Here is a 20,610-nt window from a genome sequence, read left to right on the forward strand (position 1 = left end):
TCACTGGCCTTGCAGACAACTTCATTGTCCAGAAAGTGGGAGAAGCAACAAGAGGAACAGCCATTTTAGATCTGGTCCTAACCAATGTTGATGACCTGGTTAGTGGGGTAGAAGTGGAAGGATCATTAGGCGCGAGTGATCATGCTCTTCTGAAGTTTACTATACAGCGGAAAGGAGCAGCCAAGCATACTAGGACTCAATATCTTGACTTTAAGAAAGCCGACTTCATAAAACTTAGGGAAGTGCTGGGTGAGATCCCATGGACAGTAATACTAAAAGGAAAGGGAGTTCATGATGGCTGGGAGTTTGTTAAGAGGGAGATAGTAAAAGCACAACTTCAGGCAATACCAATGAGACGAAAACATGGAAGGTGCCTAAAGAAGCCAGGGTGGCTATCTAAAGAACTTTTAACTGAGTTAAGATTAAAAAAGGATGTGTACAAAAAATGGAAAAGGGGGGAAACCACCAAAGAGGAATTCAAACAAATAGCCAGCACATGTAGACACAAAGTCAGAAAAGCTAAAGCACAGAATGAACTCAGGCTTGCTAGAGAGGTTAAAAGCAACAAAAAAGGCTTTTATGGGTATGTCCGTAGCCAAAGGAAGAACAAAGAAACAGTGGGGTCACTCAGAGGAGAGGATGGTGAAATGCAAACAGGGGACACAGAAAGGGCTGAACTCCTCAACGTCTTCTTTGCCTCAGTCTTCTCCGATAAAGAAAACAATGCCCGACCTGAAGAATTTGGAGCAAATGATTCAGCAAAGGAAACACAGCCCAGAATAACTAAGGAGATAGTACAAGAATACTTGGCTAGTTTAGATGTATTCAAGTCTCCAGGGCCAGATGAACTGCATCCAAGAGTATTAAAAGAACTGGCAGATGTGATCTCAGAACCACTGGCAGTCATCTTTGAGAATTCCTGGAGAACAGGCAAAGTCCCGGCAGACTGGAGGAGGGCAAATGTTGTCCCTATTTTCAAAAAGGGGGAAAGAGAGGACCCAAATAATTACCGCCCAGTCAGTCTGACATCAATAGCAGGGAAGATTCTGGAGCAGATCATTAAGCAAACAGTCTGTGAGCACCTAGAAAGGAATGCTGTGATCACCAATAGTCAGCATGGATTTCTGAAAAATAAGTCATGTCAGACTAACCTGATCTCGTTTTTTGACAGAATTACAAGCCTGGTAGATGAAGGGAACGCAGTGGATGTAGCCTACCTTGATTTCAGCAAGGCATTTGACAAGGTGCCCCATGATATTCTTGTAAAGAAGCTGGTAAAATGCGGTCTTGACTATGCTACCACTCAGTGGATTTGTAACTGGCTGACTGACCGAACCCAAAGGGTGCTCATCAATGGTTCCTCTTCATCCTGGAGAAGAGTGACTAGTGGGGTGCCACAGGGTTCTGTCTTGGGCCCGGTCTTATTCAACATCTTTATCAACGACTTGGATGATGGACTCAAGGGCATCCTGATCAAATTTGCAGATGACACCAAACTGGGAGGGGGGGGGGCTAACACCCCAGAGGACAGGATCACACTTCAAAACGACCTTGACAGATTAGAGAACTGGGCAAAAACAAACAAGATGAACTTTAACAGGGAGAAATGTAAAGTATTGCACTTGGGCAAAAAAAAATGAGAGGCACAAATACAAGACGGGTGACACCTGGCTTGAGAGCAGTACATGTGAAAAGGATCTAGGAGTCTTGGTTGACCACAAACTTGACATGAGCCAACAGTGTGACGCGGCAGCTAAAAAAGCCAATGCAATTCTGGGCTGCATCAATAGGAGTATAGCATCTAGATCAAGGGAAGTTATAGTGCCACTGTATTCTGCTCTGGTCAGACCTCACCTGGAGTACTGTGTCCAGTTCTGGGCACCACAGTTCATGAATAACACTGACAAACTGGAACGTGTCCAGAGGAGGGCAACCAAAATGGTCAAAGGCCTGGAAACGATGCCTTATGAGGAACGGCTAAGGGAGCTGGGCATGTTTAGCCTGGAGAAGAGGAGGTTAAGGGGTGATATGATAGCCATGTTCAAATATATAAAAGGATGTCATATAGAGGAGGGAGAAAGGTTGTTTTCTGCTGCTCCAGAGAAGCGGACACGGAGCAATGGATCCAAACTACAAGAAAGAAGATTCCACCTAAACATTAGGAAGAACTTCCTGACAGTAAGAGCTGTTCGACAGTGGAATTTGCTGCCAAGGAGTGTGGTGGAGTCTCCTACTTTGGAGGTCTTTAAGCAGAGGCTTGACAACCATATGTCAGGAGTGCTCTGATGGTGTTTCCTGCTTGGCAGGGGGTTGGACTCGATGGCCCTTGTGGTCTCTTCCAACTCTATGATTCTATGATTCTAATTGACCAGTTGGAAATGCCTGATATATACCATGGATGTTATTCAATTAAGTTTAGACCCATTGGGTGGGATTCACCTCACAAGCCCTATCAGTAGAGGATTGCGCAGTGGGGCTTTCTCTCCCTCTCCTCTCCTCTCCTCTGTGAGTCCCCTAAAAAATGCCTTGGGGGGGTTCAGGAGAACCCCAGAGGAGTGCTTGGGAGGAGGAGGGAAGAATTGTTCCATCTGGCAAGCTCAAATGGTAGTGTGGATGGATCATTTGTCACCACATTGAATCCCACCCATTGAAATTAATGACCACACTGACCAAGGTAAGCCCATTAATTTCAGTAGGCCTACTCGGAGTGAAACTTAGCAGACTAACACCTTGCGCCTCCTCCTTGCGCAGATCCTGTCTGCTACTGCACTCCATTTCTGTATTCTTGGGGGGAATACATGCAACATGGAACGAACTTAAAAAGTACCACTATTGTCATCCTCCTATGCAACTCAATTTATTTGAAGCACTAAAACAAAAAACTGGCCTTCAATTATTCCCACAGCAGTTCATCGAAAGAATACACTTAAAATGTAAATATAAAAGCCAAAACGCGCCATTATACCAAGCAGCGCAACAGAGTCAGCAGGATTAAAACAGCACTGAAAAACTCTGGGGAGATAAAAAGAGGTTTTGCCTGATGAGAAAAAGGGCACGAAAGCAAGAAACAAACAGGAAACCTCTGTGGAGTGTTTCACCCCAGGAAATTCGCTTCACCTCGAACAGTGATGGCACCCTTAGGAGGCTCTCCACTGAAGATCTTAATGTATGGGTAGGTACATATAGAGACAGGCAGACCTTCAAGTAACCTGGGTTCTAAGCTGTGAAAGTCACTTTGAAACGTACCTGGAAACAATGTGGAAGCCACAGCAGCCGACACTGACAGGTACAATACGACCACAACATCCAGTCGCAGGGAGTAATCCAACGGCCGCATCCGTTTTCTGCCTTAATTGCAGTTTCAGAACAGTTTTCAAAGGCAGCCCCATGTATAGCACACATTACAGCCATCTACCCTGGAGGCCGGCCAAAAGCAAACAAGGCTAGGCTTTTTCCTGTCCAGACAGGGTGGGCCACAAGTGGGTCGCCAGGCTAGGTCGTTAAAAGGCACACTGTACCACAGAAGCAACTTGTGCCGCAAGCGAGGAAGATCGGGCAAGGCAAACCCTAAGCTGCAAACCTGTTTCTTCAGGTGGAACGCTATTTTAGCCATTTCCTTGGACAGATGGACCGCTTGCCCGCAGCGCCTCCATATCGTCTGGACTGTGCCTGGCTCTTAACCAGTCCTTCCCCATGGGCCGCAGGTTGGGTAGTAAACAGCACAACCCCTAGTCTGCCCTGATTGTGCAACACAAGGATACTCAAGAGAACTCAATACTCAAGAGTTCTGCAACCCAGACAGGAAGCCTGGAGAGAGAGAGAGAGAGAGAGAGAGAGAGAGAGAGAGAGAGAGAGAGAGATGCAATTCTCATAGATCATGGCAACATCATCTCTCTAGTCCCTGCTGGCACTGAATTGAGTACTTGGGTGGATGTAGCCGAGAGGTCAATTCCACCCAGGTTTCAGTGCCAGAAGCCAGATCAGTTCTACTCAACAACAGCCATCTGTTGGAGGTATAATGTCTTTTATCTACAGACCTACACTGTGGCCCTAGCCAACTTATGGACTTAGCTTTTCTGGAAGTAATGAATCCATACTAAACCAACAGGACTACTGCTCATTAAGCTTTCTTCTTCTCGTTTCTGTGCCTCCAGGATAGTTCACCGAGACACCGCTTCAGCCAAAGCCCCATTCCAAATATTTCCCAAACCTTCTACTCTATTGCCAACTGTACAGAAGACCCATCCTCGCTCCAATGCTAGGAGGAGAAGCGTCAATACCCCAGGGAACTATCGTGCCAAGGATGCTGCCGTCAGTGTGGCATTTTAAACTGAGCAACTTCGTGGTGCAAGGTTCTGGCTGAGCCTGGTGAGAAGGGCTAGGGGCAAATGAGAGAGTAGCTATAGAGGGGCAATGCGAGCACAGTCCTCTTATAGCAAGACCACAAAGGATTCAGCTGGCACTGGTCTGAACGTGAAACTAACATAAAGGGTTATAGACCACTGACCAAAGAAGCCACAAGATGCCAGCAAGGAAGAGGACGAGGTCTATCAATGAGTTCTGGTGCAATCAATGAGTTCAAGTCCCAACACACTTTGAGGGACACAGCTAGACATGCGTATTTGTAGGGCAACAGCTGCCAAGAGTATAGGGCCGGCCCCACAGAATTGCAAAAGCAGTGCATCTCCCCAATCCACATAGCAACCCAGTCAGATGGGCGGGGCACAAATAACAAAATTATCGTTATTAAAATGAAAACTTCTGAAATGAGGAAGAGAAAATGAAGAGGCTATTGACCACTCTGATCTGTCCTTGGTTCAGTGGATGCAACAGTAGCCCCTTGGCAGGAACTCCTAGGATTGGACTGTTGGAGCAGAAGAAAGAGGGATCAAATGACAGTGCCATGGTCTCCGCCTGGTAAATAAAAGTTGCAAGATAAAGGAACTCCATGGAAAACGAAAGGTTCGGCTGAGTGGGGAAAAACAACAACGCGCAAAAGTTGTCTTGAAAACCTCTGTGTAAATGAACTGAATCAAAGAAGGCCAAGTTCCACAGCTCCATGCGCTGCACTGCTGAAGAGGACGAGAAAGGAAAAGGACCAGCCCGACGAGAGAGCACATTGAAATCAAGATTCAGAACTGGTTGTGCTTCCCCGGAGGGGCCCAGCTCACATCTATGGAGCATTTGCCTTTTAGCAACAGGACTGATATCAAGACGAGACATGCATCTGCATGGAAGTACCTGTGATGGCTGAAAAAAGGGGAAAGTTCGCAGACATCCCTGTGAGTTGTGAAAGACATATCTGCATCCCATGCGCTCTGGGGGTGTTCGGGTGGGAAGAGTCAGCTTGCACCGCAAGCCACCAGCATGTTCTCGCTAGCGAGAAGGCCTATAAGGAACTGTCACACCGAGTTAGACCGCTGGACCTAGCTAGCCTGGTACGATCAAATCAGTAATGGTCCTTGCGGGTCTTCTGGGAGAGAAGCTATCGTTTCAGGATGCTGGAAGTCCGAACCGGAGGCATTGGGTTATTATGCACAGCGCAGCCCCTCCCAACGCGTCGTTCTCAGCACACTTACAGGGAACTGTTAGGGAGCTCATCCGGGAAGCTGCAAGGGAGGGAGGAGTCTGCTTGCTCCTGTATACTGCCATTCCCCGTTACCATCTGCCAGCTGCCAAAGTCTGTAGAGATGGAGGATCCAGGCAGAGAATGGTCTGCAGATCTGGGGCAGAGAGAGGGGGAGAGAGAGAGAGAGAGAAAGAAAGAGAAAGAGGAGACGATGCAAGTCAGTGGCTTTGTTCAGCAGAACGTCCCTTTTGCTCAAGCCCTCGTTGGTCTCCTGCCCCTCTTGAGTTTACACTGCCATCATCATCATCTCAAGAATGGCATTGAGGGTGTACGGCTGACGGCAGGCCTTTCTAAAGCGAGAAGGAAGAAGATGCTGAGCTTGTTAAGGAGGGCGAAAGCGCTGAATCGCTGTGGCGGGCAAACCAGCTGTTAATGTCATGCAGGAACTGCAAAAGCCAAGAACCATCTTGCCAAGAGAGCCCAAAAACCCTGACGCTGTTCCCAAAGGTGCGGTCGTCATGCAGGCCCAATGGACGTTTGCGGAGCGCATGGAGCGACGCAAGCGGGAAGGGTGGCAGAGCATCCTATTTGCATGCAGAAGGTCCCTGATTCGATTCCCAACGGCATCTCCGGGAGGAGGGGCTGGGAGAGACCCCCACCTGAAACCTTGGAGAGCTGCTGCTGGTCAGTGCAGGAAGTACTAAGAAGGATGGATCAGGGATCTGACTCAGTACGAAGCAACTTCCTAAGGTTCCTACGAGATTTGTGCTTCCGGGAGGAACTTCTACTTGTCCCCTGGCCCTTCCAGCCAGTGGAGTGCTCAGATCCTGACACGACATCCCCGGTTTTCTTTTCCTGGAAGGTGAGAGGCAGCGTGGGACCACAACGGCCGTGAGTTGGTAGAAAGCAAGAAAGCAGCAGTAGCACTTAATCGAAGAAAGTGGCCCAGAGGGCAGCAGAGCGGAAAGACAGAGAGGAGTTCCCAGCGGATTGCAGAGCAGAAACCGTGCAGCAGTCCCGTTCTCGTCCTCCTTCCAAAGGCAAGCCTTTCAGCCCCTGGCCACGTCCTTCCTCCAAGGTCCCAGAATGCTTAGCTGGCGGCTCAGGAGTGACACGCGGCGCTAAGTGTTAAGCAATACGGCAAGCTGGCCGATTTGGAAGAAATGAATCCGATGGGAGCAAGGAAGCATCGGCTGCGAGGCGGCAAGCCCAGCTCACAAGGAAGCCCTTTATTTTTATTTTAAAGAGGCCCTTCAGGCAAACCGCCTTCAGTCGGAGCAGCAGCAGCTGCTGGCATTTTGCAGAAGCGTTAGGCTCCCTCTTACCTGAAAAGGTCATTTCAATGTACGGGGAATAATCCAGATTTCCAGTTTGGGGGAGAAAGGCACAATGCTGTAGGGTTAAACAGACTTCTACTTTTGGCGCTTGTTCCCTATCACCACCCCTCTCTCTGTCCCCAAAACTCACTGCTTGGGGAACAAGGAAAGGTGAATAAAAAGGGATTTGCTCTCCGGTTTCTTGCAAGAACAGGCTCATCAACCGACTGGGCACAATAGGTCACTGGGCCCTTGCCAAAAGAGGATGCTCTTCCACACAAATTTATTTACACCCTGCCCTTTTCAGCCACAAAGTCTCCAAAGCGTCTTACAATCCAGCCTTTTTTAAAGAAAGCAAATCTCAGCTTTTATGACCAACCGTCTAGGCTTGTGCAAAGGTTGTGGGATAATGCAGTCTCTCATGAGTTTAGGAAAGGTGAAGAGCAGCTGTGCTGGGTCATGCCAAAGCATCAACTATGCTAGAGTGGTACCTCTGGTTACGTACTTAATTCGTTCTGAAGGTCCGTTCTTAACCTGAAACTGTTCTTAACCTGAAGCACCACTTTAGCTAATGGGGCCTCCCACTGCTGCTGCGCAATTTCTCTTCTCATCCTGAAGCAAAGTTCTTAACCCAAGGTACTATTTCTGGGTTAGCGGAGTCTGTAACCTGAAGCGTCTGCAACCTGAAGCATACGTAACCCGAGGTACCACTGTATCACTCTTCCCATGGTGGCCGATCAGAAGCAGGACATGAAGACAATTACTCCCTCCTCCTTCTGGTACCCAGGGACGTACAAAATACTCTGAACGTGGAAGTTCTAGACAGCCACCCTGACTAGACGGTGGCCGTCAATCAACTCCCGTTCCAAGCGCCTGTACATGCCAAGCAAAGAGACTCGCTGGCTCCTCTTTCCCTTCTCCCGACAACTTTGGCGGCGAAGCGGATTCCCATCAGAGAAACGCGTCAGAAATAAAGACAAAACGGACTCCTTCATTGCAATCCCCGGCTGTCTGACTGCAGAGAGATCCACAGGTGCGCTCATAGCATTCTGAAGCAAAGAGGGTTTTTTTGGGTGGGGGTGGAGAAAGGGACGAATACCCAGACGCCTACTGGCTCTTAGCTTTGAAGCTGTTTATAGCAAGAGTTCCAAAAAGCAGGACAGGACTTGAAAAGGGAGGCAGCTGGCAAGTTTCGCTTACAAGGATGCGGAAGCAAGGAGAAGCATCGATGTGGCGGAATTAGTAGTACAAAGAAAGTGAAAGGGGTGGGGGGAAAGGAAGAGATTTACAGTGGTACCTTGGGTTAAGTACTTAATTCATTCCGGAGGTCCGTTCTTAACCTGAAACTGTTCTCTTTTTTTTATAAGATATTTATTAAGATTTTCAAAGTGTTACAAAATAAAAATACAAAAGTAAGAAAATACAAAAAATAAAAATAGTTAAAAACAACTCATTCTTTCCATTACTTATTTTTCATTAGCTTATTTCCCGGACCTCCTCACGCCTCCCTTTTTTGTATTCCAGTTCAGTTTGTTGGTTCAGCAAATCCTTACCCTCTTTGTTTATCCTAGTCTTTAATCTTAAGCTATTGTAACATTAAATTTTTACCTCTTAATAATCCATTTATCATATTCCTTTATAGTATTACAGCTGAAAACCCCTTAATTTCTATCCACCATCATTCTAAAATTCATTAATTTTACAATATTTCTGTAAATATTCTTTAAATTTCTTCCAATCTTCTTCCACCAACTCTTCTCCCTGGTCTCGGATTCTGCCAGTCATTTCCGCCAGTTCCATGTAGTCCATCACCTTCATCTGCCATTCTTCCAGGGTGGGTAGATCTTGTGTCTTCCAATACTTTGCAATGAGTATTCTTGCTGCTGTTGTGGCATACATTTAAAAAGTTCTGTCCTTCTTTGGCACCGATTGGCCAACTATGCCCAGGAGAAAGGCCTCTGGTTTCTTCAAGAAGGTATATTTAAATACCTTTTTCAATTCATTATATATCGTCTCCCAGAAAGCCTTAATCCTTGGGCACGTCCACCAAAGGTGAAAGAATGTACCTTCAGTTTCTTTACATTTCCAACATTTATTATCGGGTTAACCTGAAACTGTTCTTAACCTGAAGCACCACTTTAGCTAATGGGGCGTCCTGCTGTCGCCGGAGCACGATTTCTGTTCTTATCCTGAAGCAAAGTTCTTAACCTGAAGCATTATTTCTGGGTTAGCAGAGTCTGTAACCTGAAGCGTATGTAACCCGAGGTACCACTGTATCTGTTAGGATCAAGCATTGGTGATTCCTCAAAGCAACTCCCACAGAGACTTCCTCCATCGCGGTCACAGCCATCATTTCCCCACCTTTGATGATGGATGTCTGGAGGGCAACATGGATGGGCCCATCTGTCGGCGTTTCTCAGCTGCTATTCCTGCATTGCAGGAAGTTGAACTAGACCAGGCATGTCCAACAGGTCGATTGCTATCTCCTGGTCGATTGCGGTATTATTTTAAGTGATGGCTGTTGTGCTCCTTACCAATCCCCCCCAAAAAAACGGTAAACAACTCTGGGCACCCCCCCCAAAAGCACAACAACTCTGGGTCATCCTTCCCAAAAGAAGCTCAACAATTATGGTCACTCTCCCCTAAAAACAGCTCAACAACTCTTGGCAATGACATTGGGTATATCACTGCCAGTTTTTTTTAATACAGGGAGTAGATCGCAGTCTCTTGGGAGTTCGACGTGCCTGGACTAGACGACGCTTTTGAGTTCTTTCAAACTCTACAATTCTATTTTAATTCTTTATTATATAATTTCCATACCACGCTGGATCATGGGACACTTTACAATATATAAAAATCTATACAGTGGTACCTCGGGTTAAGAACTTACAGTGGTGCCTCGCAAGATGAAAAGAATCCGTTCCGTGATTCTCTTCGTCTAGCGGTTTTTTCATCTTGCGAAGCAAGCCCATTGACGGATTAGAGGATTAGCGCTATTAGCGGCTTATCAGCTTATCGGATCAGCTGATAAGCGGCTTAGCGGCTTAGAAAAAGGGGGGGAGGAAAAAACCCCGCAGGAACTCGCAAGACATTGTCGTCTTGCGAAGCAAGCCCATAGGAGATTCGTTTTGCGAAGCACCTCCAAAACGGAAAACTCTTTCGTCTAGCGAGTTTTCTGTCTTGCGAAGCATTCGTCTTGCGGGGCACCACTGTAATTTGTTCTGAAGGTCCGTTCTTAACCTGAAACTGTTCTTAACCTGAGGTACCACTTTAGCTAATGGGGCCTCCCGCTGCCGTCGCGCGATTTCTGTTCTCATCCTGAAGCAAAGTTCTTAACCCGAGGTGCTATTTCTGGGTTAGCGGAGTCTGTAACCTGAAGTGTATGTAACCTGAAGTGTCTGTAACCTGAGGTACCACTGTAATACATAAAAGCCCAGGAAGGGCTGGGGAAACACTGGCCCCAGAATCATTCAGTTGGTAGAGCATGAGACTCTTTTATCTTAGGGTTGTGGGTTTGAGCCCCAGGTTGGGCAAAAGATTCCTACATTGCAGGGGGTTGGATTAGCTGATCCCCGTGGTCCCTTCCAACTTTACAATTCCACAATCTTCTACAAACACCTGTGCCTGAAACCCTGGAGAGCTGCTGCCAGTACAGTGGTACCTCAGGTTAAGTACTTAATTCGTTCCGGAGGTCCATTCTTAAGCTGAAACTGTTCTTAACCTGAAGCACCACTTTAGCTAATGGGGCCTACGCTGCTGTTGTGCCGCCGGAGCATGATTTCTCTTCTCATCCTGAAGCAAAGTTCTTGACCCGAGGTACTATTTCTGGGTTAGCGGGGTCTGTAACCTGAAGCGTCCGTAACCTGAAGTGTATGTAACCCAAGGTACCGCTGTATTCTTCTATTAAAGCCTTTGTGCGAACAGAAGAAAGGGCTTAGAGCAAATGGCTGAAGAAGGGGAGAAAAAAGAATATTCTTCAAAGGAAGAGATACATAGTGATTTCATTGTTCCCCTTCGCTTTTTAAAGGAACAAATACTGACAAAATATTTGAAAAAGGAAACTTTGTTGCTAGATCTGTTTTTAAAAAGAAAAGAACAAACAGAAGTTCTTCCCCTAGAGGGAGCCTGTGAAACTGTAACCAATTTTGAATCGGGGAGCCAGCAGCTGTTACAGATTACGATCGTAGGAATAGACTTCTGACCTTGCAGGACAATGTACTCAGAAGCTCTGTTGAGTGCTTTCTGTAAAACAAGTGCCCTATTGGAACAGCTACATGAGAAGACGGATTTTATGACTGATGCGATTAGACTGATGACTGATGCGATTAGAAATTTTGGACAGGCAGTGGGAAACTATATAGAGCCCACCCAGGAATTAGATCAGGAGTGTGCCCTGACAGAACAGATGAGGGAAGATGCTGCTGCTGAATCTCGGGCGCCAGAGATGGAGGGAGTTGCGGCCCAGCAGGAACATGAATTCTTGGACTTGACAAATGAACTTGGAAAAAGCCAGATTTGGAAAGATAAAGTTTGGTTTGGCTTGGAAATGGGGGGTTGGATAGACCCCCCTGTGCAGGGAGGTTTGGACTTTTCAAGTCTGGCAATGGGCCGTGAGATGTTTGGGGTTATGGGGGCTCTCAATTTTGGAGGGACTTTGAAACATGTTCTTAAATATCACATGGAGCTTAGTGTGGACTATGGAAAAGGGGCTGATTTGTTGAGAAGGGTTAAAAGCATTCTCAAGCTGGAGTTGAGTGAAAGAACTAGGAGATAAAGGAAAATACAGCTATAAATATGAAGAAGAGCTGCGGAAGGGACATGGAAGGGACTTAAGAGCCTCGGATATAAGGTTACCAGGGTAATGCGCCAGATTGATGGGATAGAAAGGACTGACAAAACCCGGGTCCAGGAGGAAGAGACGCTGGATGAAGATTGGATTGTTAATCTTTATTTATTTATTATGCTTTATAAAATTGATGAATGTTAGAAAGATGTTGAAACGAAATTATTTGGCTCTAGTAAAAATGTTTAAAGAATTATGTAAGAATATTATGGTCATTAGAAATTGGTAAAAATAAGATTTAAGTTTTAAGGTTTTCATAATAAGATAGGATTAAAATAGATTAAGGTAAAGTAATGACAGAATATTACGAAATATGGAAAGGATTTGCTGCAACAATTAACAACTAGGATACAAAAATGGGAGGAGGAGGAGGTCAAAGAAAGAAGGTAATGACAGTGGAGAGTTGAGAATATTGGATTTGTTTATAAATGTTTGTGACATATTTTTGTTTTTTTTTTAATTGTGTTGTGTTATTTTTTGATCTTGATTTTTATTAATCTGTATTTGTTGGATTGTGGTTTGTCTTTTTTGTTTTTTCTTTCTTTCTTTTCTTCTTTGTTTTCTTTTGTAATTCTAAAATTTTCAATAAATATCATTTTAAAAAAAAGAAAAAAGAATATTCTTCATGACTGGTAGGACATTAACATTGTGAATGTGGAGATAAGGGGCTGCGGAGAGACAAAGTTGAGAGGCCACAGATCTCCACAGTGGAGTGCAGAAGGTAGAGAGACCTTACGCAGGGCTAGCTGGAAGGAAAGACTGTTCTAGCAAAGAGGAATTGCCCTGTAACAAGAGAATGTGAGGCGCCGAAGATTGTCTTAGTGCGGTGAAAGGAGGAGGCTCAAGGCAGAGCAGCAGGGGCAGCAAGACTTATTAGAATGTCGGGTAGAGAGAATGTGACTCAGGAACTCTTGGCCTCAAGTCTAAATTAACCTGAACACATACTGCTTTGGGTGGATCATGTTTCCAGAAATTTGGGGAGTCTGGCCTTCTTGTACACTCTGGCAAAGCTCACGCAACTCGGCTCGCCAATGAAGCGGCCGGACCAGGGATTGGAAATCGGTAGGAAGCCGGCTGCCAAGAGCCGAGTGCAGGAAGGAGAGAAACGCCAGTTGCTTGGTCAGCAAAGCAGAAGGGGAAGAGGGAAGCCAGAAATAGAGAGAGATCTGGAATGGCCACAGAAGCACAAAGCCAACCATGAAGTTTGCAGACACAGCCAGAGAGGATTCAAAGCCAAGGGATTACCCAATAACTCTGCAATTTCAACCACCTGTGGGGTCCAGATGATAGACTCTACTAGCTGATTTAGAGTCCATTTTCTGCTTCCGTTTTTTAAAAAGCAAGTTTCCAGCCCCTCAGTGCACCAGAGAAGTATTGAGGAAAAAAGTGATTTGGGCAGGGTGCCCATCAGTTTCTGCGCCTACTCCTTCAAATACATGCCCCCCCCTTCTTGCCTTGCTCTCTTTCTTCAAAGCTGCACAAAAGCCCAACTCCTGCAAACTTCCACTGTGAAAATGAAACAATTTCCCCAAGTGTACATGGTTGACACAACTGATGCAAGCATAGTGCTGTAGTCACATTGGGTCACTGAATAAGTTACATTTTAAATGCAGAGAGAACCTCCGTAAATCTGGCGATTTTAGGAGAGATATTTTGTTTATGACAAACAATGAGAGACAGAGAGACAGAGAGAGGAAGGAAGGAAGGAAGGAAGGAAGGAAGGAAGGAAGGAAGGAAGGAAAAGAGGCAGGAACCAGTGACATTATCTGGGAGCAGAGGATAAAACAGTCGTGAAGAGTTGTGAACGGCACCAGCAGAGCCTAGAATCAAGCTCTCTGAAGAATATTTAATCCCTTGGATATCAGTATACCAGAGTGCCTGAAACATTTTTTGTGTGAAAGGCCCTTCTCGCATGGCTTGCATGAAGGAGGTCTCAGGTTGAAGGACTGCAAATGGAAGGGTGTCTGGAGCTGGAGTCAGGAGCAGGTTAGCAATATCTTTATTCAAAGAAACCAAAACAGCGCTGGAGGCCTAGTGAACCCAGCAACTGTTCCCAGGAGGTCTTGACCCCAATGAGGCCTCCTCTTCTGCCTCTTGGTCCTCTCCAGCCTCTGCTTCTGCCTCCGATTCTGGACTGCTCTCTGCCCCAGACTCCTCCTGATCACTAAGCCCTGTTGCTTCTTCAGCTTCCGACGCCTCCTCCTCTTCTCCCTCTGAGCACGCATCATCATCATCATCCCACCACCAATCGCCTGGCTCTGAGCCTTCTTCCCCTGGGGGGTTCTCCAGCTGGCGTATCTGTATCCAGCTCCTCTGTATCCAGCCAGCCCACGACACAAGTTCAGGAGGAGCTACTTCTATCCAAGGCACTGGAAAGCCACTGCCCACTGCGGTAGACCAGGACATCCTGCGAGGTACCCTTTCCAGATGCTGTAGAACTACAATATCCATCAGCCTCAGCCAGAGGGCCAATGGGAATTATAGTCCGACACCAGCTAAAGGGCACCAGGTTGGGGAAGCCTGAAGCAGACAACGCCGTTGGTGTTGTCAACACAAAAGTAGCTTTATCTATCCGAAGAGTAACTCATCCTCTTCTGCTGGGGAGAATGTTCCGGAAACTCTCCAGCTCTAATCCTTTCACCCTGGCAAGCAGAGCTCTCCAGCCTTCATCCCACACGACCTTATTAGAGTTTCAAGCCCAGTCTTCCGCCAAGAACAGACACTAGAGCGCCGATACAGAGGATTAATTTGGCTTATGATCTTTGGACAAAGCAGAAAGCCACGAGAACAACAATAAAGGGAGGGGTGGGAGGCGAGATGGCAAGACTAGCCAGCACTTCAAACCATGGATTCATCTTCCCTTTCTACTCCAGACTCATGCTGGACAAAAAAGACCTCAGTGATGTGCTCGAGTACAGCTGATCTAAGGAAGAGAACAGCAGAGGGACTAACAAGCCAATTAACTGCAAAGAGGCCCACTGGCAGGGCAATAAGAATCTTTTAATACCAGGGACCCAATTGGTGGTGAAATTTTTTTCAAAAAAATTGTTTTAGCAAGTAGTGCCGTCTCTCTGAAATGTATGTGCTGCTGTGGCTCTACAGCATGGGTAGGCTGGATCCGGCCCAGTCGCCTTCTAAATCCGACCGGCGGACAGTCTGGGAATCAGCGTGTTTTTACATGAGTAGAATGTGTGCTTTTATTTAAAATGCATCTCTGGGTTATTTGTGGGGCATAAGAATTCATTACCCCCCAAAAAAAATATAGCCTGGCCCCCCACAAGGTCTGAGGGACAGTGGACCGGTCCCCTGCTGAAAAAGTTTGCTGACCCCTGGTCTACAGTCAACCTCAAGAGCTGTGTCAGAATTATGGTATTTCTGCTAGTTTCTGTTTCTGTTAACTAAAGCAGGAGTGGCCAGTGCGGTGTTGCACCCCTGGATGTTCTGGCTGGACTCCTACTCCCATTATCCTCGGCTGCATTGGCTGGGGCTTATGGGAGCTGGAGTCCATCAGCAATTGGAACGGAACATGTTGGCTATCCCTGAGCTCAGGAAACAGAATGACTTGTTTGCTCCTACTGCCCTTGTAATCTTCTTGTGTTGCCAGGCGGCATCCCATACGTAAACCTTCCCAGACACCTCTGCTTCCCTGATTCACCTAAGCTCTCTTACTCACACAGGTGAAAACTCGCTGCCTTTTCCTGGGGCGATGGAGTCAAGTAGAACTCAACTACTTTGACGCTGAATCAGAACAGGGGTGGCGACTGAATCAGATAAGTGCTGGAGATACAGAGAGGTGGAGGGAATGTTCTTTCACATGTGGCGGACTTGTAAAAGGGTAAAAGAGCGTTGGGAAATAATCCATAATGAATTGAAGAAAATGTTTAAACGTACTTTTCCCAAAAAAACCAGAGTCCTTTCTGTTGGGGATAATTCAGACTGGAATTCCCAGGTGTCAAAAAGGGTTCTTTATGTATGCTGCTACTGCGGCCTGTGTTTCGTTAGCCCCAAAATGGAAAACGAGCGAGGTCCCAACCAAAGAAGAATGGCAACTTAAGCTGACAGAATATGCTCAGCTTGCAGACTTAACATATAGAATAAGAGAACAAGAAGAGCATACTTTTAGAGAAGATTGGAAACTGTTTATTGACTCTATGGGGGGAAAACCTGTGTAGACATGAAAACATTGGCAGCATTAAGATAAATTAAACAGTGTAAATAAGTTTTGATGGATGCAATAATGGAATACTGAATGGTTTAGTTTTGTAAAAGATGCGGGGATGTATTATATGTAAAATGAACCATGGAAAGAGAAGAAGGGAAGTCACTGATATTTTAAGGATGTTAAAATGAGTACTTTAAATTGTAAAACAGAAAAACTAATAAAAATTATATATAAAAAGCAGAGTCGGCGATGCTTCGTTGGCAGCACAGGTAGAAAGGACGGGGGAACAACCTCCAGAAATCCACCAAGCCGATAAATATTTACTGGGATCTCCCCAGTAAATGGGTTGGGCTGGGAATATCCTGCATCTGAAACCCTGGAGAGCTGTCCATGTGTATAATAACAAGCTTCTGTCTGACTCTGTATAAGGCAGCTTCCTTGGAAGTCAGCCCCTTGGAAGAAAAAGCAGGATAAAGGCGAGGCAAAACAGACAGGGAGAGTCTTGCTGCTGCCCATTCCTCTAGCAGGAAGAACGTTCAGATCTGCTGGGTCTTCAAGCAGCCCAGATTCTTTCAAGCTCCAGCTCCGGAGAAAGGGCTTCGTTTAATTAGGTCACTCCTCTCCACTGCACCACCCTTCCCTCCCAGGAAGAGCTATATAGGTTTCTGACAGCTCTGGCTTCTCTTTCTTCACATCCATCACTCAAGCTAGCAAGGAACGGGGGTGGGAGAGAACCTAAAATCCACAAATACCACCAACCTGTGGTGGCCTAAGAATGGAATTCCGGCTTTGGTGCAGGGTTCAGTTTGGGCTTAATTTTTGAAACAGCTCTGCATGTGAAGCTATGACTATGCCTTACCCCTCTGTACCCTATATTGGCTGCTCTAACTGGCAGCAGAGATCATGGCCACTGGTCCCATCACACCCTGGCGGATAGAAGGGGAAGAAATGGAGGCAGTGAGAGATTTTGCTTTCTTGGGCTCCGGGATCACTGCAGACAGCAGCCACGAAATTAAAAGACGCCTGCTTCTTGGGAGAAAAGCAATGACAAACCTAGACCGCATCTTAAAAAGCAGAGACATCACCTACTAACAATATAGAGTGACGTATGGAAGTGAGTGCTGGACCATAAAGAAGGCTGATCGCAGAAGAATTAATGCTTTTGAATTATGGTGCTGGAGGAGACTCTTGAGAGTCCCATGAACTGCAAGAAGATCAAACCTATCTATTCTTAAGGAAATCAGCCCTGAGTGCTCACTGGAAGGACAGATCCTGAAGCTGAGGCTCCAATACTTTGGCCACCTCATGAGAAGAGAAGACTCCCTGGAAAAGACCCTGATGTTGGGAAAGATGCGAGGGCACAAGGAGAAGGGGACGACAGAGGACGAGATGGTTGGACAGTGTTCTCGAGGCTACCAGCATGAGTTTGACCAAACTGCCGGAGGCAGTGGAAGAAAGGAGTGCCTGGCGTGCTCTGGTCCATGGGGTCACGAAGAGTCGGACACGACTAAACGACTAAACAACAACAACAATTGGCAGCAGCTCAGCAAGCTCTCAGGTAGAGGGTTCCTAAGAAGTGCAGTTCTGTCTACACTCCATGACAGCAGCTTTCCAGGATTTCACCCCACAAGGGATGCTCAAAAGCAGTAAACCTCATGCTTCACAGCTTGGGCCTTCTCCTCCAGAGTTGAGCCCTGGCTTGAGGCCAGCCCCATAGCTTAAAACAGCCTCGCCCAGCCTGGTACCTTCCAGGGGTTGCTGGCCTCCAACTCCCTCACTACTGGGCATGCTGACTGTGGGTGCTGGGATAAGGTAAAGGACCCCTGGATGGTTAAGTCCAGTCAAAGGCGACTATGGGGTTGCAGCAGTCATCTCGCTTTCAGGCCAAGGGAGCCGGTGTTTGTCCACAGACAGGTTTCCGGATCATGTGGCCAGCAGGACTAAACTACTTCTGGCGCAATGGAACACCATGGTGGAAAACAGAGCGCACAGAAATGCCACTTACCTTCCCACCACAGCAGTACCTATTTATCTACTTGCACTGGCGTGCTTTCGAACTGCAAGGTTGGCAGGAGCTGGGACAGAGCAACGGGAGCTCACCCCATCATGGGGATTCGAACCGCTGACCTTCTGATCAGCAAGCCCAAGAGGCTCAGTGGTTTAGACCACAGTGCCACCTGCGTCCCTGCTGGGATTTGTAGTCCAACAATGGCCAGAGGGCACCAGGTTGGGGAAAATTTACCCACTAATTAGATCCTTGATACTGAAAGGTTCTCATTGCCCTGCTGGTGGACCTCTTTACAGTAATGAGCTTGTTGTCCTGTTCTCTGCCTTAGATCAGCTGTCCAATGTAGAATCAGCCAATATAGCCTCAGCTATATGCATATCCATACCATAATACTACCCCCAATGCAGAAAAGGAGAACGTGGCAACAGGGGCAGATTTACATTTCCAAAGACTCTCCGCTTTCATTTAAGGGGGGAAACTAAATTCTGAGGACTGGCAAAAGTGCACTTGGAAAAAAGTGGGCAAGCAACACTGCCCAAAATTTATGAACTCAAGAGCTCCCTCTGAGATTCTCTGTGGTTTGCACTGTGCAACCCCAGCTCCCAGCAGTATTTAAAATTATTGTTGTTATGTATTATGTGCTGCCCTTCATCTGAGGATCGCAGGGTGGTTTACAGTACAAACACGGAATTAAATTCTGCATTTAAAATAAGCCAAATAAATTTGCAAAAAAATCCCCTTGGTGCAATTCACGCAGTCCTCTATGCAGTTGTACAGAATGCAAATTCCAGCTTTCCTTGGTGGTGGTAAAGGTAAAGGGGACCCCTGACCATTAGGTCCAGTCGTGGCCGACTCTGGGGTTGCGGCGCTCATCTCGCTTCTGGGTCATGTGGCCAGCATGACAAGCCACTTCTGGCGAACCAGAGCAGCGCACAGAAACGCCATTTACCTTCCCACCGGAGCGGTACCTATTTATCTACTTGCACTTTGACATGCTTTCGAACTGCTAGGTTGGCAGGAGCAGGGACCGAGCAACGGGAGCTCACCCCGTCGCGGGGATTCGAACTGCTGACCTTCTGATCGGCAAGCCCTAGGCTCTGTGGTTTAACCCACAGCGCCACCTGCGTCCCTTTGTTGGTGGTAGTGGTGGGGAAATCTGGGTTGTCCAGGCACAGAACCTTTGCTCACTTGCTTGGTACGGCGCTTCCCCCACGACCGCCGCCACCTTTGGGCCGGCGGTTGCCTCTTTGCGCCTGCCTGCTTTAATCAGCTGCCTGCAAAAAGCAGACATGGCGTTAAGGAGCGCTCCCAGGACATAAATATTTAACCATAAAGACCAGAAAGCTAATAATTACTCTATTAACAGCAGCTGGATGGCAGGAGATCTTTGTGCAGGGCCCAGAAGCACAGCCGGCAAGTGAGCGACGCACTTGGCAGCCAGCAGCACTTTGCTTCAGCCATGCCTGTTTGCTGTCACATTAGAGCATTTACCGGCCTGACCCAGGGTAATAATTACAGGGCCATTAAGGCCAAGAGCCAGGACGCTTGCGTGCAAGGAGAAGGGTATTTGCTCACAGCACACAGCAGCAGCAGCTTCCTCCACAACCTCAAGCAGTGGAAACCAGCGGATCATCGGGATGACATCATGGGCTTCCCCTGATCATAGAGAAGTGCTGGGATAGAAGAACTCAAGAGCCCGTGGGGACAGACCAATGGCCCGTCCAGTCCAGCGTCCTGTTCTCACAGTGGCCAGTCAGATGCCGGAGGGAAACCAGGAAGTAGGATTCAAGCACAAAAACTCCTTCTGTGGTTTCCAGCAAGCACTGCTGCCTCCAACTGTGGAAACAGAGCACAGCCAGCAGCCCTCGACAGCCCTCTCCTCCCGGAATGAGTCTAATCCTCTTTGAAAGCCACCCCAGTTGGGGGCCCATCGCTGCCTCTGGTGGGAGGGAGTTCCACAGGTCAACTACGCGCTGCATAAAAAAGCTCTTGTTTTCAGGTGTCCCGAACCTTCCAACGGTCTAGTTAACTCTGTGAAATAGATGCACGGGAACAGAGGCCGGGTTCAGCTGCCAAAAGGCAGACCTAGAGAACTAGCTCCCTCGGTCCCTGGTATCATTCCACCGCAGGTTCAGTGGCTGAAGAACCGCCTCGCACACATACAAGGGAAACGAGGAAGTACAGAAAACACAGCATCTCGAAGCTCTGTGGGAAGCTCCAACCCCATCGCGATGGCTCTTCCCGTGCTCGCTAGCCGACCGGGAGCAGTTGCCGCTGTGCTTTACGCATTTCGACAAAGCTGTCTCCAGACTCCGAGCTCCTCGGCGGATCTGAGCGCATTGTGCCAGCTTTGTTTAATGGGTTTAGCAAAAGCGCATTCAGGCGCGGCTTAGCCAGTTTGCTAAGCCACATTACTGTCCTGCGCGCATCTTACACGGCGTTAATCCCGCCGCCTGCGGACACCCAGGAACGCTTCTGCAGCGGAGGAATCTTGCTCCCAAGGTAAACGGCAACAGTGGAACAGACTCTGCAGCCCAGGGCCCATTTTGCACAGCCTAGCCGATCGTAATAAGAAGGTGCAAGAAGGTGCAATCCTGCCTGCAAGCGTTTGCCTGAAGCAGCCAAGATTCTTTTCTCACGGTACCAGACTACCCCAGCTTTTCTGCAGAACGTTTTGAGATTAGCTACCTTCATGGGCAATATTAACACAAC

The 20,610-nt window shown here is 47.3% G+C and overlaps 1 protein-coding gene across 3 annotated transcripts in view; it reads right to left on the reverse strand.

Moving 5' to 3' along the window:
* Positions 1–20,610, reverse strand: part of MTMR14 (myotubularin related protein 14) — an 89,956-nt gene that overhangs the window by 7,885 nt on the left and 61,461 nt on the right. For 2 of the 3 annotated variants that reach the window (XM_082209700.1, XM_082209702.1), the window contains exon 18: positions 5,580–5,723. The exons of the other annotated variant lie outside the window; for it this stretch is intronic. In XM_082209700.1, the coding sequence (XP_082065826.1) occupies positions 5,580–5,723 (144 nt within the window). The remainder of the gene's footprint in view (positions 1–5,579; positions 5,724–20,610) is intronic. 3 annotated transcript variants of the gene reach the window in all.

The sequence above is a fragment of the Podarcis vaucheri genome (genome assembly GCF_965113315.1).
Source record: "Podarcis vaucheri genome assembly, chromosome: 2".
NCBI classification, from domain to species: domain Eukaryota; kingdom Metazoa; phylum Chordata; class Lepidosauria; order Squamata; family Lacertidae; genus Podarcis; species Podarcis vaucheri.